General features: G+C 31.4%; 1 protein-coding gene across 1 annotated transcript in view; it reads left to right on the forward strand.

The window, feature by feature from the left end:
- The first annotated feature begins 1,159 nt into the window (after positions 1-1,159).
- LOC127702843 (inositol 1,4,5-trisphosphate receptor type 2-like) overlaps positions 1,160-17,678 on the forward strand; it is a 112,979-nt gene continuing 96,460 nt past the window's right edge. Inside the window, exon 1 of the mRNA XM_052207147.1 lies at positions 1,160-1,422. Coding sequence (XP_052063107.1) covers positions 1,392-1,422 — 31 coding nt within the window. The 5' untranslated portion in view covers positions 1,160-1,391. The remainder of the gene's footprint in view (positions 1,423-17,678) is intronic.

Raw genomic sequence — 17,678 nt, forward strand, 5'->3', positions numbered from 1 at the left:
ATAATTGATTATATGAAATAACACATTAATCAATTGGGTACAATACTAATTCTTATTATGACTAATATGTATATAAAACGCAAAACCACCCCCATTGTATAAAACCATGTGAACACTTTTGCACTTTTGCATTTGCATAGGTGAACTGAGCTTGATATAGAATGCTTTTAAAATGCTTTTCTTTAGCTTTTAAAACATTTAACTTAGCTTTTTACCTTTAATGTGAAATAATAACAAGTATTCCAGTCAAAGTTATTCGGGTAAAAGATAACTCAATTTGATCTATTGAAATCATTTTATCATTGTAAATTGGAGATCGCGGTCTACTGATAGGTAAAAATGAACCCTTTTAGTGCATTTGAGCAAACATGTAGCTATACCAACTTTGAAAAAGATAAATATGTCCGAATAAATTGTTGTGGACCACAGATAATATGATTAATTGATTGGTGTTTGCTTAATGTCTGATAACAGCTACTTTACTTGAATTGTTAGTTGTTGAGAAAAACGAAAAGAAGAACTGCGTCCTAGGCAAAATGAGTGCATGTACACGTAAACCCCACATAATTAAACGACATAAACTAGTATGGATCTTTATGATATGATGGTTTATCTATAACAGTCGGAGCCTTTATTGCCGACTATACGGTATCGGTTTTCTCATTGTTGAAGGCTATACGGTTGCCTATAATTGCTTACATCAACTTCATTTTAACTTTGGTGGATAGTTGTTTCATTGGCAATCATACCACATCTCCTTATTTTGAGCAAATGCTAAATAAATAACAAATCAATCATAAATCAAAATTACTTTTAAAAATCTAATATTTTGTGCTGATTACAAAATTTTCAAAAGACTCGAAAGACAAAATGTAGTTGATAATATTTTCACTTGATTGTATAAATTGTATATTGATATAAGATTAATACAACCTTTCGCGCCGATCCCTATTATTGAGTCAGGAGTTAATTGGATAACAACAATTAAGGTAAATGATTGTAATTCGAGATAATACAAATTATATATTCATCTATTTGTAACCTGAAGTTCTAAATTACTTGTTAATCAGCTAAATTGAAAACAGAATGCATACAACTTCTATTGCATGCAATTGGGATTACAGAAATAATGGAAGCTATTTACATTCTACAACAGAGATCGATCTTAGTGTCATGCTTTTTGTAAATTTCTATACCTTATAGGTTTTATTTGACAAATATGGCGCATGTTTATAGACAATTCGTTGTTAACATGTTTTATTCTAAATGAATGAGCTAAATTTGACAATGGATAATACATAGAACTTCACATCATTAAACTGTTATAACATTAATTGGATTTAAGTAAATTATTTCTTCTGAGTGCGCTAAGACAAAGGAAACCAAAGAAAATGGGATTACTTATGAGGAAAAGAAAAAAAGGTAAATGCTGTTAAATATACAATAAAGAGAGAATGATAAAACATAAAATTAAAAGAGAAAGGCTGTTTCAATACCATAGTAATTATACGGTAATTTTATAATCTACATGAAGGTTCAAGCTGGTTTCTTCCTTTTCGTTTTTAGTTTGTTTTTGTTTATGTTTTGTTTTGTTTTGTTTTGTTTTGTTTTGTTTTGTTTTGTTTTGTTTTTTGCTTTTTTAAGGACTGCCGAAATCAATTCTCGTGAATGTGAATATAACGTTAATAATAGCCTTCTCGTAAATGACGCCTAGACAATTAAAGAGCAAAGTGCAGTGACCAATACTGATTCATTCCATTTCAAAATACTAATATTATCCGTAAGCAAATGATTGTATGAGTTCGATCTATACTATTGCGCTAGACATATATTTGGTCTAGTATAATGCAAGAGACAAATAAAAATAAATGAATATATAAGAGTATACTATTAAATATACCAACACGAAGACATATGTGTTTTGGTATAAAAGTCCGATGTACATTATCTTAGATAAAAAGTTAAATCTAAACAAGGGGTCTGAGAAAGCTTGAAAACATGTAAAATCAAAGTTTTAAATTAGTTTGAAACAACATCCGTCTTTGATGAGTTTTTGTCTGTCAGAGGCTGATCTTTCCCCCACCGAACACTCGCATTCCACAGAGATATATTTGTCTGTCAGAGGCTGATCTTTTCCCCACCGAACACTCGTATTCCACAGAGGTATATTTGTCTGTCAGAGGCTGATCTTTTCCCCACCGAACACTCGTATTCCACAGAGATATATTCGTCTGTCAGAGGCTGATCTTTTCCCCACCGAACACTCGTGTTCCACAGAGATATATTTGTCTGTCAGAGGCTGATCTTTCCCCCACCGAACACTCGCATTCCACAGAGATATATTTGTCTGTAACTCTACCAATTGTAACCATAAGCATGTACATGTAATACCATTGCGCATGTCAATAAAATGCTTGTAAAACATCATCGTAGTTGGTTCATATATGTAGCCATTGCAATCATTAAAGTGACATTTTTTTCTAATTTTTATCACTTCAATTGTTTTATGCGTGTAATTTTATAACATTGATAAAACTGTTTCCAACTGAATAATAAGGGTTTTTACAATTTTAGCAGGGTTGAATTTTGTTCATAAGCGCTTTACCCTCTCCTAACATGGGGACAGTGGTGTTACAAAAACATCATGTAAAATCAAATTGTACCATTTTCGGAAACAATACATAATCCAACTGTACCTACCCACACAATCTTTTCGTTGCTGGTCCAATCCATTTTTTTTTTAATCATTGTTTTTTTTTTCATATATATTTTTTCCCACTACGTATTTTAAATTTTGATCATTTAATATTGCATACAGCAATCATCGACAACCGCTGAATTTTAGGCTCCTGTCTTTAGATAGGCACATACAATTTTAGCAGGGTTGAATTTTGTTCATAAGCGCTTTACCCTCTCCTAACATGGGGACAGTGGTGTTACAAAAACATCATGTAAAATCAGTTAAAAAGGGATTAGTTTTAGATACATGATTTTTTTTATTAGTTGATATTGGCTTTGATCTAGCTGTCAGTAACTGCGAGTACTCTTCTCAGATCTGTACTAAGTGTTTTTTTTGTTGTTAGGGATGAAGGATGGATAAATACCCTGCCACGTCCGGTCTGTGTTTTTATTTTTATGTTTTCAGCTTTGTATCGATCTGATGAGTTAAGCCTTTTTCAACTGATTTTTATAGTTAGTTCTTATGTTTTGCTGTTACACCACTGTCCCAGGTTAGGGCAGGGTTGAGCGCTCACAAACATGTTTAGCCTTGCCAGATGCTTTATACCACATCTCCTTATTTTTATATTCAGTGAATGTAGGTGAATGTAAAAAGTCTGAGAAAAGCATGATCTTTAGGAGATAACTGTATTGTATTTTAAGCTTCGACGGCATCAATTGGTGATTTGATGGTCGCAAATTAAGTTTACTGCCGACGCGTTTTCGGAGCCAGTAAACGGGTATTTGCGATTACCAAATCACTAATTGATGCCGTCGGAGCTTAAAATACAATATTGTTATCTCTATTCTAATGAAACTGACAGAAAACAACGTCAAATCATACATTTAAAATCTGGCAAACGTCGTCTGCGCTTGTGCGTACGTTTTCATAGCACCAAAATTGTGAATTGATGCCATGAAAATTGGTGACGTTATGCAATCAAAATGAACGTTAGAAACGATGTTGCATTAGAATTTGCAATATCAAAACAGAAGTATGGAAAGTTGTCTCACGGCTCACTGACAATGATATCCTCTTATATTTATATGGATTTAGATCCATACGTGTTTATAACTGTATAACAATACACATCTAGTTATATTTAATTTGATAAGCTAGTATCAATGTAAGTAAGTAAAAATCCTGCTTTTAAAATAACATAGAATCGATCCTTTCTTAAACTTGCTGAAACTACCAGACAATTCTTAATCAAGATTTATTCAATTACACCATAACGATAAATTTACTTCTTTCTCAAATCTTTAAATATAAAATGAATATCCGGACTTTTTGTGAGACTATGTTGTCTTGATTTTATTCATAGCGACACTCATATGCGAGGAACTGTATGCCTTATGGTTTACAGGAATGAACATTTTTGTCTATAGATATAAGAAGATGTGGTATGAGTGCCAATGAGACAACTCTCCATCCAAGTCACAATTTGTAAAAGTAAACCATTATAGGTCAAAGTACGGCCTTCAACACGGAGCCTTGGCTCACACCGAACAGCAAGCTATGAAGGGCCCCAAAAATGACTAGTGTAAAACCATTCAAACGGGAAAACCAACGGTCTAATCTATATAAAAAACGAGAAACGAGAAACACTTATGAACCACATCAACAAACGACAACAACTGAACACCAGGTCCTGACTTAGGACAAGTGCAAACAAATGCAGCGGGTTTGAACGTTTTATCTGGCGCCTACCTTCACCCTTACCTTAGACAGTGGTGTGACAATACGACATAAAAGGACACACTATAAAACATTAATTTAAAAAAAGGCTCAACTCATCAAAGTATGAATACTAACAGATTTTAGACAAAAGTTAGACCATGAAAACCAATTTACCAAATAGTTAAATTATCAACCACAGAAAATATATCAAAGCCAAAACCAGTATGAAATAATTTTGCCAAACAACCGGTCACTTATGGATCACTCAAAAAGAGCTTGTTGAAAAGGATCTTTAACGTGTAAAGAGCGTGGTACTCCCTGAACATGGGACCTCGGATTTAACGTCCCCATCCGACGGACATTGCATACAATCTATATTAATTGAGTAACCAAACTTGAAACAATCGTAGAAACCCTTTTCATGACCGACATATCGATATGCTGTCAATATACATGACAAATATGAATCAGCATACATTGTCGGGAATAAATAATAAATAGGGAATATAAGATGTACATGCTCAGAATATATAATTTATTTGTAAGTGGATTAGAAATTTAGAAACCGTTGAAAATTAATATATATATATAAAATTAATATTAATATATATATATATATATATATACCGTTTCGATTCCTAACATCACTGAAGAGACATTAATTGTCGAAATCCGGATATGGTGTACAAATTTTTGCACCTCATATTTGCGGTATACCATCTTTTCCGCAAGTTTATTGTTTTCTGTTTGGTAATAATTTAATAATAAGATCTGTTTTGTTACATCTTGTGATCCGTTTATTTGGCAATCGCCAATGGCAGTCAGCAGGGTTTAAGAACATCAGTTGTTCGACCTGCTAGTCAAATGCGTTTTGTTAAAATATACTTTTTCACTCATTTGGTCTTTTGGAAAATGTTGTTTGTGCTGTATTTAGACCCCTCTACCAAGAAATTTGTTTTGCATGCACACGTATAAAAATTGCGGTTTTTATCCAACGCAATCATAGGTTTGAACGTTGTTTTCAATTTAGACTTGTATATATATATATATATATATATATATATATATATATATTTGAGACAATTTTGGAAGTTCTAGTATAAATAAGATTTCAAAAGCGCACTTACTTATTGAAAGCTAAGGTGCAAATTTCGGAGCGTACTTACAGAATATTCTTTGTTATGTCATACATAAAGTTCAATGGGCTTGTTTTTATATCTTCAAAACATGTTTTTTTTTAAAAGGCATTAGTTTTTTATGGTCATGTCGTTGATCGATTGATTTCCTTATTAGTGTTAATTGTTGTATACTCAATGGTAGAAACTTTGTAAACAATGATTATACATGTATATCAACAAAAGGCTGTTCAGTGGTTGATTATTGCATTGTACCTTATGCTAATTCAAACTTGTTTAAAGATTTTTGTGTGATATGAGCAAATGATCTGGTCACGTCCTCAAGCTTCGACGTGAACGGGGTGGATTTAAAACCTTAGAATATAGCAAAGTGCTCTCGACCAATGAAATTGTAGGATTTGATGTCTCTTAATTGTGAAGAATGAATGTAAATCATGTTCTTAGTAAGGGATTATCCTATTATTTGGGTCTATTTACAGTTCAAAACAAAGAGCTTCAGTCTATAAATGTGTTACAACTGCCCCGAAGCACATTTATCAGATTGAAAGGATTTATCACAGTGATTCAAACTGACTAAAAGTTGAATTGTGAAACAAACAAAAAAATCAAAATAAGTCGAAGCTTACTGGTGCAGTTAAATTTGAACCTTTAATGTTATTTTGAAAATATTAATAACTTCAAATTAAAAAAAAAAAAAAAACAATATCAAACCAATGCAAAAAAAAATAAAGAAAAAAAAAGTTTTAAAATAGAAAAATAACCTAAATCTTTTGCTTTCCAAAACTTTTATTACTGAACCAGCAATATTCCGAAAATGAAATAAAAAAAAACCAACAGGAATTTGATTTTAAGTTTTGAATATATTTATAACTTTTAAAGGCATTTTATTAGAACATTTCCCTAACAATGAAATAGTATTTGATTTAAAAAGCCGGACCAAAATGTTGGCTGTGAAATAAAATTAGTTGTAATTCAAATGTATTTATTGATTTAAACCGTAAATAAAAAAAGGATAATTCCTCACTAAAATTTACATGATTTACATTCATACTCACAATCAGGAAAAATATACAATTCCTACCTTTTCTTTGTACTTGTGTCACCTAATGCAAATTATAAGAAAGTCCTTACATCACTAAAACTAACCCATAAATGAAATGCTGAAAAATGCAGTCATGCATCAATTATAAACATTTAATTTACACTGACAATGAAACTAATTCTTGAATACAACCAATCAAGAGATCATTTGAGCCTTGAGCACTTTACAATATTCTAAGTTTGTAAGAGAATGATAATCCCTTACTTCATGATAAGTACTCGCTAACGCTCGTACTTAATCATGAAGAAAGGGATTATCATTCTCTTACATATACTAATACCTGATCATTCGCTAATTAAATGGAGTATAGATTTAAATGCTTTTATGTCTAATGTACAACCAACAAATGAAAAAGATAAGACATTTTCTACGAAGTTTGAGAAATTTGATTTTGATAAAATGCCTGCAAATTTTATGAATACCAATAACATATATCAAAAGATAGGTTCATTTATAGAAAACCTTAAGACTGTTGAACATCAACAAAATTGTGTAAATGGCATTTATGATGATTTTTGTAAAACGGTTGAATCAGAGATGTCTGAAAAAATACCAAGTAAGACTATTTTTGTTGGCGGTAAGCAATCTAATAAAAAATATCGGAATAAGAAACCCTGGTGGAATGAATCTTTGAGTAAATTAGGGTATGAGATGTGTAATGCTGAAAAAGCATGGAATGAATGTAATAACATGCACCAAAAACAGCTAAAAGCTATATATGTACAAAAGAGGAAAAATTTTAATTTACAAAAAAGTAAGAGGAAGTATTGATATGACATGCAGGAGCAAGTACTCTCTGAATCTAGCAAAAATCAGCATATGTTTTGGAAAAAGATTGGTAAAATAGGTATTGCAGAAAGTCGTAAACATGTAATTCCTATGGAAGTAATCGATGATGATGGTAATGTGAGTTCTGAATTAACAGATGTTCTTGATAAATGGAAATCTGAATATTCAGAATTTGCTTAACCAGCAAAAAAGTTCGATTAGGGTTTCTGATTCTTGTACCAGTATAAAGAAGCGAGTACTTTTAATGAATTTTTGTTGACGGAACCTATTTCGTTTCAGGAAACAGTACATGTTATTGAAAAGACAAAAAGGGGTAAATCTGCTGGCATCGATAACCTACCGGGGGAGGTTTTTCTTAACCAGAGTTCAGCTCTATTTCTATACCATTTACTTGATATTTGTTTTAGAAATGGTAATGTTCCCGATTTATGGAATAGAATTATTATAAATCCTATCCCTAAATCTAACATGTCAGACGCGAGAGACCCCCTTTGTTATAGAGGGATCGCCCTGGCAGCAGTGTCTTACAAATTGTACTGTAATATACTGAACGATAGATTAGCTCAATAGGTAGATGATAACAATGTACTGGTCGACGAACAGAATGGTTTCCGGCAACAACGTAGTACAATTGACCAATTATCTAGTCTTACTAATTTGATTGATGTAAGAAAAAAACTTCGTAAATCAACCTTTTGCGCCTTTATTGATTTTAAAAAAGGCTTACAACACTATACAAAGGGATATTTTATGGTATAAACTAAATAAAATTGGTGTTGCGCAGACTTTTTGTTCTGCTATTAAGTCAATTTATACTAATGTTTTATGTTCTGTAAGAATAAACGGTCATTTCACAGACTGGTTTGATGTTAACTGTGGCTTGAAACAAGGATGTCCCTTGTCGCCCATTTTGTTCAACTTGTATATTAATGATTTAGTTACATTTCTTAAGTCCTTTGACTGCGGAATAGAAATAGGTGATGAAAAACTGTGTATTTTATTATATGCTGATGACGTTGTTGTTATAGAAAACGATGAAAAAGAGCTACAGCTTCTGTTAAATGCTTTATCTACATGGTGTGAAGACAATTGTATGACAATTAATGCAAACAAGAGTAACGTTGTACATTTTAGACCGCCATCTATACTTATCTGATGTAATTTTTAATTGTAATGGTCATACTATTAAGTTTTCAAGTAGTTATACATATCTTGGTCTCGTTTTAAACGAGCATTTAGACTATAATATTACTGCAAAAGCCGTTTCATCTCCAGCTAATAGAGCTTTAGGGTTGGTAATAGCCAAGTGTAAACTTTTAGGTGGTGTTTGTTTCGATGTATTTGTAAAATTATATGAAAGTTTGGTTTGTCCTATAATAGAATATGGAGCAGGTATATGGGGTGAAAAAACATATTCTTGTATTAACTCCATACATAATAGGGCATGTAGATTTTTTCCATACATAATAGGGCATGTAGATTTTTTCTTGGAGTAGAAAAATATGCACCAAATTCTGCAGTTACTGGAGACTTAGGTATAACACCTATTTTTGATAAACAGTGGAAGAGTATTATTCGTTTGTGGTGTAGATTAAATAACATGAGCTCAAATCGGGTAAATGCAAAAGTTCACAAGTAGGCTGATAGTATGAGTATTAAGCATAAGTGTGTTAAAAACTGGAATTTTTTTAGTAAGGAAAACCTTCTGTGAACTAAATTTAAGTCATTTATCGTGTCCTGAAAATATGGACACTAACTATGTTGTAAAACTTTTTATGTCAATATTACACGAAAAACATGTCGATATTTGGCATGCAGTTTAACATTCTGATAAATCTATATCGGGTAGAGGTGGCAACAAGCTACGAACGTACAGATTGTTTAAAGAAAATTTTGAACCGGAGGAATACTACAAAATAGCTTTACCCTTCAGTCACAGTAGTGCTTTCGCCAAATTTAGATGTGGTGTTGCTCCCCTAAGGATTGAAACAGGGAGATATGAAAATATTGTTTTTGAAAACAGAGTGTGCCATATATGTGACGTTTTTATCGAAGATGAAGCGCATGTTTTATTAAGATGTCCTCTTTATGACGATTTTAGAAACCATTTATATTATGTTGCTGAAACTTTTAATGAAAATTTTAATACTTTAGATGATAACCAAAAGTTAGTGTTTTTATTCTCAGATGTAAATATGATACGTGTGTGTGCCAAAACCTGTCATTTAATTTTAAAAAGGCGTAGAAATTTTATATATTGTAAATAATATTTTATTTCATATTGTTTAGTGTATTATATCTATGCATTTTAATAGTCTCTTATAATTCTGTATAGAATGGCTCTCATTTTATTTGGTGTTATTTTACAATGTCTAAAGATTGATTGTACTTGTTGAGAGATGAGACTTTAATAAAACATTGAATTGATTACCTGTAATAATGTGCACACATTTTCATCGCATTTTCATTCTTTAGAAGTTTAAAGATCGAGTAAACGTATGTTTTGCTTGATTTTGTTTTGAAATTTATTTTAATTCGATCAATTCCTTCCATTATGTTTCCAGGCGCAGTGATACAGTAAATATTGTTTGTGTCCCCATCAGTTACGTTGATTACTGAATATAATTGATCAGGATCGGTCCAAGAATATTTTATTTACAAAGAAATAATTATTGATCCCTCCACAAACAACAATTGTTATAGAATTATTTAGAGTAATTAGTGCAAGAAAATTTGCAGTAAGGGGTCAGGTGGTCTAATTGATATAATTCTGAGTCTGTTGTTGATTATTCAAAAGGAGGGAGGACAGGACCAGTGCAACTGAGTACTTTATTATGAAATGATGTTACATTTAAATAATTTTTTTATGAAAAATGAATCTATGATTTTCAATTTGGTCTTAGTTAACACGTAAATCTTCTTAATTCAAGGGCTAATGCCTAAATTTAAGATAGGTAGATTATCACAATTTTAGAGAACAACAGGATCCAACTTGAAATTTAATAACATTTCACCAATTTACTACACGATATGTTTCCTGAATTCTAAAAGCAAAAAATGGGTGCTGTTTATACATGAATATGGATTTTTGCAAGACTTTTTCACGGTAATAATGATATGTGGAATGCAACAAACATGACACATTAAAATTGAAATAAATTTGATGACACAAACTAGCAATTCCTATGGAATCGACCATGATATATATAATTGAGTCTGAGACAATAAATAAAGACTGAAAATTTTTATATGATTATGAATTATTAATGAAATATGATTTACGATACAATGTTTCTTTCGACTATATCAAGTGGCAGTAAATAATTGTTTTTATATTTCATACTGGTAAAAGTTGTGTTTTTTAACAATTGTTATACCCAGTTTAATTTGTAATGAAAAAAAAGATTTCATCTTGTACTGGTTCAAAAAAGGGGGACACAAAGTATACATCAAATGCATTTCAGCGCTCACGCGCTTTAACTATATGTTTACTGTAAGCATTAAGCTATAATTTATACGTGTTTCTTATAAAATGCCAATACTATAACTTTTGTAATTTAAAATGTTTGTTCACCGGAACGATTAGTTAAACGATGTATTTACTTATTTTATATACTAGCATGTAAAAATAAGGAGATGCGGTATAAATGCATATGTAAATTCTGACAACTCTTCTTATAGATAAGATAAAGATAATTTTTTTTTATTAAAGTGTCACGTATTGATCTTACACAACAGTAAAATATTTACAAGTACAATCACATAAAAAAAAGATCAGCACCCAGCCTATAAAGACTTATGAGACACTATTATATACATATAAAACAGATCAAAAACACAAGGTAAAAAAAAAGTAGAAAATAATAAGAAATCTCATGTATTTATCTTGCAAACTTAGTAAATTAAACGGAATAATATAAGTTAAAATTAAGAGAAATTTAAGACTGTTAAATACATCTAGGTTAACAATTGCGTCATACGACTAAACCAAAATTATGGGTAAAGCTGCGATAAGAGTAAAATATTACTATATATTCTAATTTAAAATTAATAAAAGTGAAAGAAAAAAAGAGAAAGAAAATATAATCAAACATTAATTCAAACCACTTTCACCAATTTTCTTAAAAATAAATATTAAAAATAATAACAGGCTTTATGAACAATTATTTCTTATAAAAATCTTTTCCTCCTGACATAGAATTTGTGAATAGAGTAGGAAAGTGTTACTTGAATGTCATTACAAGTCATTAAAGCATTGAACTTTAACTCTGTACTCATGTTTTCAACAATTTTCAATAAATTGACGTGCATTTTGAAACAAATCATATCTAATGTCTTCATACAGAGGGCAAACCATTAAAAAGTGAGTTTCGTGTTCAACATCATTCAGTTTACAAAATTTACATAGATATAAGAAGATGTGGTATGAGTGCCAATGAGACAACTCTCCATCCAAGTCAAAATTTATAAAAGTAAACCATTATAGGTCACAGTACGGTCTTCAACACGGAGCCTTGGCTCACACCGAACAGTAAGCTATAAAGGGCCCCAAAAAATTACTAGTGTAAAACCATTCAAACGGGAAAACCAACGGTCTAATCTATATAAAAAACGAGAAACGAGAAACACTTATGAACCACATCAACAAACGACACTTACTGAAAAGTCTACTATTCAGCGGAATCTGCGGTCTGGTGTATCTTCCTGTCTCTACAGCTAGGGGTAGCGATCCACTGCGAAATAATGCCATAGTTCGAGTTACGTTTCTTGGTAAAAGCGAAAGAATATACTGTTCTGTTTTAACACTTTTCTTGAAAATACTGTAAGTCCTTAGCTTGTTTCCGTTAGCATTGTTTCTGGTATTATCCACACACCAAAATAAGCTGGAATACTATTTCTTAAGGCATCAGATCAGTGTCATTTATCATTGAAATCTATTATAATAATTAATGTGAGACCAGATTATACTCTACGAAGTTGCATTTATAAACATTGACCGCTTCGCGATTAAAAAAAAAAATTACAACAATCTCTATGAAATTTAAAAGAGTCAAACATACAAATAAAGCAAATAAAATGACAAAAACAGAAAACAGATGCAAAAGATGCAACAAATGAAACAGTAAAAATATAATTACGGAACATCAATTTACGACGTGTGTCTCTAATAATCAGTTACACATTTCCAGCACTCTGTTACCTTTGTTTTCATAAGAAATTACTGTTCTCGTTGTTTTGTACAATTATTTGGGATGTCTGTATATAACGTCCCCAGTAAAGCACAATCTGTACAATACATCATGCCTCTATGGAATTTTGTTTTAATGCAATGAATGCCATAAAAATATTACATAATAAATAATACCAAAGGAAATAACCAACACTGGCGATCTACAGAGATTTGCTAGATCATGTTTAGTTGTGTTATTTAGCAAGGAATTATATTCTAAATTATAGTAAGTATATTGTATGAAATATTTGCATGATGCTGAAATCCGCTATACTTCGTAAACAATTTTTTTTTTCAGTAAAGTTTAGCTTTTGTTTGACCTTTGTTATCCATGGATACACAGTATCTTAATGATAGATTCATATGAGAACATTTACGGTATTAGAATTTAACATGTGTTTACTAAAAACACAATCCAATACATTACCTTTAGTATTTTTTAAACTTGACCAAACTAAATTTAAAACCCAAAATAAAAAAGATACCTTGGCAAAACAAAAATGGCTACAACCGAATTTTGACAGTAAGACATATCCCTGCTGCGGGGATTTTTTTAATTTATAAATACGCAGATACGTCTAAACTAGGAACGTTGAATACGATTCCTTATACTTGGAGAGTGTCTTGTACTCTGTACATACATGAGTTCTCGTAGCAACTCTTTTAGTATCGAGGTTGGTTCATATAGATATAAGAAGATGTGGTATGAGTGCCAATGAGACAACTCTCCATCCAAGTCACAATTTGTAAAAGTAAACCATTATAGGTCAAAGTGCGGCCTTCAACACGGAGCTTTGGCTCACACCGAACCACAAGCTATAAAGGGTCTCAAAAATGACTAGTGTAAAACCATTCAAACAGGAAAACCAACGACCTAATCTATATAAAAAACGAGAAACGAGAAACACTTGTGAACCACATCAACAAACGACAACCACTGAACATCAGGTTCATATGTAGTTATCCTTTCGAAACATAAATACATATCTCCCCTCTCCTTACCCCTTCATATAATGTTTCCAAATTACTTTTCTCTTCTCCGGTATGAAATTGAAATGAAAAATAAAAGCACGAAGATACCAACAGGGCATACCTCTAGAGTCGAACAATGATATACTGTATCATAACAAAACATATATCCAAGTAAAACTATTCTTTATTACGCTACCTAAATATATACGTACTGTAGTTTTGGTTCTGCTATAATCCTAAGGGTTTACCTTGGTATAGAAATATGGTCATCATTGACAAAACTCATGCTTAAGAGGGGTGTCTATTTAGCTGTGCAGGATGTATAACTACGCAGCCACGTTTAGTCGGAATGGGGACGGTAAATAAGATACGCTGTGTTTGTTTGGGGGGGGGGGAGGGGGGGGGGGTTACAACGCTCTCTGTACGTAAATGGAACCTTACAACAGTCAATTAGGGGTCCGTACCTGGCATTTTGCATGGCAAAATGTCTGCCCTTTTCCAACATACCCTCACTAACATTATCATTAGACATTTACATCTTTCATCCCAATTTGTCCACATTGCAGAACCTCCTTAATAGATTGCATTTTTTTTTTTTTTTCTAGTCCTGAATATGCATGAAATATTTCTCACTTGACGTTACTGGGCAAAAATGAGTAGTCAATCATTACATTTAATACCTTTTTGTACCTTCAGCATGTAAATACTATTTAATCACTTAATGGGGCAAACTGTGTACAGAATTGGCCGTACAGGTTGACCAATCATGTTATATATGAACCACTATCCGACGCCAAAAGAAACAAACTTGGAATATAATTCTGTCAGACAATCAGAAAAGTAAACATACTCATCATTCATATATACAATACTTTATCTGCCTGGAGAACAAACACAACGTAGATCGATTGAAGACGTTTTTGTGGTGTAACTCTTCAAGATAAAAAACGAGGCTAATTGTTTTATTAGATAACAAATCATTACTTTGGAATAACCTGTTGGGTAAATCTCAATGCACTTTTTACTTTTTAATAAAATTGAGAATGGAATTTTAAGTCAGTTAAGACATCTGTTCTATCAGTAATCATGCTACTCGAGAATGATAAACAACCTGAAAATGTATTTTACCATGAGTTAGTAATAGTTGTGTACTCTAAACATTGGTATAAAAATGCATATACATGTTATTTGTATTTTTTTTCAATTTGTGAAGTAGCACGCGCATTTTTACAGAGGATGACCTTGAGGTCACTCCGATGTATTGCTATCGCCTAAATTTCCATTATGCAAATTAGTTTTGGGATTTCAACCGATCTATAAAAATTATAGATCCGCGGTCATTACAAGGGAAAAAAGTGCATTTTTATACCTGCGATTCCGTTCTCCGTTCGTACGATGTTTCATCAAAAAATGGAATCATTTCAGTTGTTGATTTAGTACTGAAAATTTGACTGAATTATCTCCTTATTAAATACGGTTTTATATGTTTAATAGGTGTTTAAGAAAGAGGTCAGGTGCTCATGTTCATTCATAAAATTATCGTTCATTCATGAATTTATCGTAAAATCAAAATCACTACACAGGTCACACAGGTTGTATACGTAGTGTCAAAAGATTACCTGTATAGTATCTAAAAATAGACAAACTTAACTGAGTCCCCTTACTGTAGTGTGTGATAACATTTTGTGAGGGAATTCGATGTTTGCTATACCACTGTTCATTTCAACGCACTTTATGACGATACCACTTTATCAATATGAATGAAATTTTTTGCAGTGTTTTAAGAAATAATTTTACTTTAAAATCGCGTATCATTTGTGAACTATTAAATGTTTTACAAGGACGAATTTTCTGTATAAAGTCAATAATTGTGTGAACTTTTGAAGCCCAAACTTTTTATAGCCTTAAATACGCTAATGAAAGATCCGAAAACTATACCCATACAGAACGACATGTTTTTGAAATTGTAGCAAAACTTTTGGTTGAAAAATTTTAATTCGTTATTGCATAAATATTAACTTGAAATATCTGTCATTTTTTCCCTACCCAGTTTACCTCTATTACTCATTATGATGTGGACTTGACATTGTTATTGAATCTTATGCAATTTGATTGGATTAAGTTATTATTAGATTACCTTCAAACTGTTCATGCTTTTTCGTACGAGTATATTGATTAAATCAGAGCGTGCATGAATGTGTACAGAAAATTAAATGACCTGCAAACTGGACACTGGACCAGTCCATATTACGTTTTATCAATGAATAGATTTTTTTTTTATTTCCCAAATTACAGGGCCCATAAAGGGCATAAAATCAGATACAATTGATTTACATAATTGGTAACAACAACAATAATAGCGGCATATAAATAGATATTTTGTATATGAGCATTGGTCAGAATCAGATGACCGAAACTTAAGGTATGAAAGGTAACAATTGCCACTTTTTTATCTTTTCACATTATTTTCCTTATACACATTAGATAAATTATTTTTGATAGCCTATTGCGGAGAAAATAGAGAAAGTTTACTGTATTAACGTTCTATTCCATTAAATACGCCATTTTTCGAAGATAAATGCAGAAAAACATTTATGAACGGCTACGCCAGGTAAAATTGTTGTTTATCCTAAAAAAAAATACAATTTTCAGTTTCATTAGAATATTATAATAATAATAAATTCCAAATTTATGTAGTCATTAGATAAAGTCCTTATATGTCCGATCTGCCTATTTTTGGACATCAAAAGACAATACGATCGTTTTAAGGTCAATTTCGTCTACCTCACGCAATCTTGTTAGGCACTATAATGAAATGGACCTGAAATTTATTTCACATGTTTCCTGAAAATTGATAAATATCAAAGCAACATAGAGCTGTTTGTTCTAGTTCGTATAATGACAATTTAATGTCATGTTTGTTTGTGATGACCCCCCTTTTCGGGATTGCATCAGAATTATAGTTATCTCGTATCGCATGAGGATGACACATGTCAACTGAGCAATTATGTTTGGGACTTAGTTTTAAGGAATGATGTCAAAGTAACATTATGAAAATATTTTTAGTAAGCTGAAATATATATTTATTTTTTACATGTTTATGTCTTGTAAGATATTTTATTTCTGTCCCGTTTTTCAACATTTGCGTCTGGAAAGTTGAAATGTTTTAACTGAATGGTTAATTTAAATTAATTATGAAAATGGTTAAAATTAAATCAATAAAGGAAATTATTGCCCAGTTACAAACACTACCAGGGGATAATCCATAATGATTTTTTTTTCAGTTATATGTTTCAGCACATGTATAATTAACCCCAACTTTAGCCTGGTAAACTTGTTGTCTCCTTGTAAAATATAAAACATATTTAAAATGATTTCCTGCTAAAGTCTTATATTGATATAAAGTTAAAACCGTCTTGCTTCTCACTAGTCAACACTCCTGTCCTGTCAGGTTTAATTCTTATATATATGGATGAAAAATAAAAGTCCATGCACAAAACATTAACATGGCAGCAATTGCTTTTACAGCCTTTAAGACTTTGATTTTTTTTTTACAGAAGAGTGTCCACCATGCACTTGCATTACACTATAATAATAGTAGAATAGTATGATATACATATAGATGAAAATTATATATACATGCAACCGTAATATTAATATAATATATAACAACAAACCAGTGTATTCTCTGGAACTATTATTATATTAGTATAATAGTCTAAGGTATACTGATTTGTATCACTACAATATAATAGTTATTACGGTGAGGTTGAATTTCCTGTCATTTATTCATCATCCAAGCACGAACTTGTATAAGAAAAAAAAATCTCTGTAAATTAACCTCAGTTTCAGGTATAGAGATTTGATCTGTTTCTGTGACATGTGCTTTTGACCATCCACAAGAACCTGCGGTCATCCGATGTTCAGTACTTCAGTACTTTGATTATACTTGTGAACTTGCAAATTGATATCAAAATGCATAGACATATTATTTGATAATTTGTTTTCTATTTCATTGTTGTTGATATACATCTATGATATAATTGTTTG

The sequence above is a fragment of the Mytilus californianus genome, unplaced genomic scaffold (genome assembly GCF_021869535.1).
Source record: "Mytilus californianus isolate M0D057914Y unplaced genomic scaffold, xbMytCali1.0.p SCAF_5, whole genome shotgun sequence".
NCBI classification, from domain to species: Eukaryota; Metazoa; Mollusca; class Bivalvia; order Mytilida; family Mytilidae; genus Mytilus; species Mytilus californianus.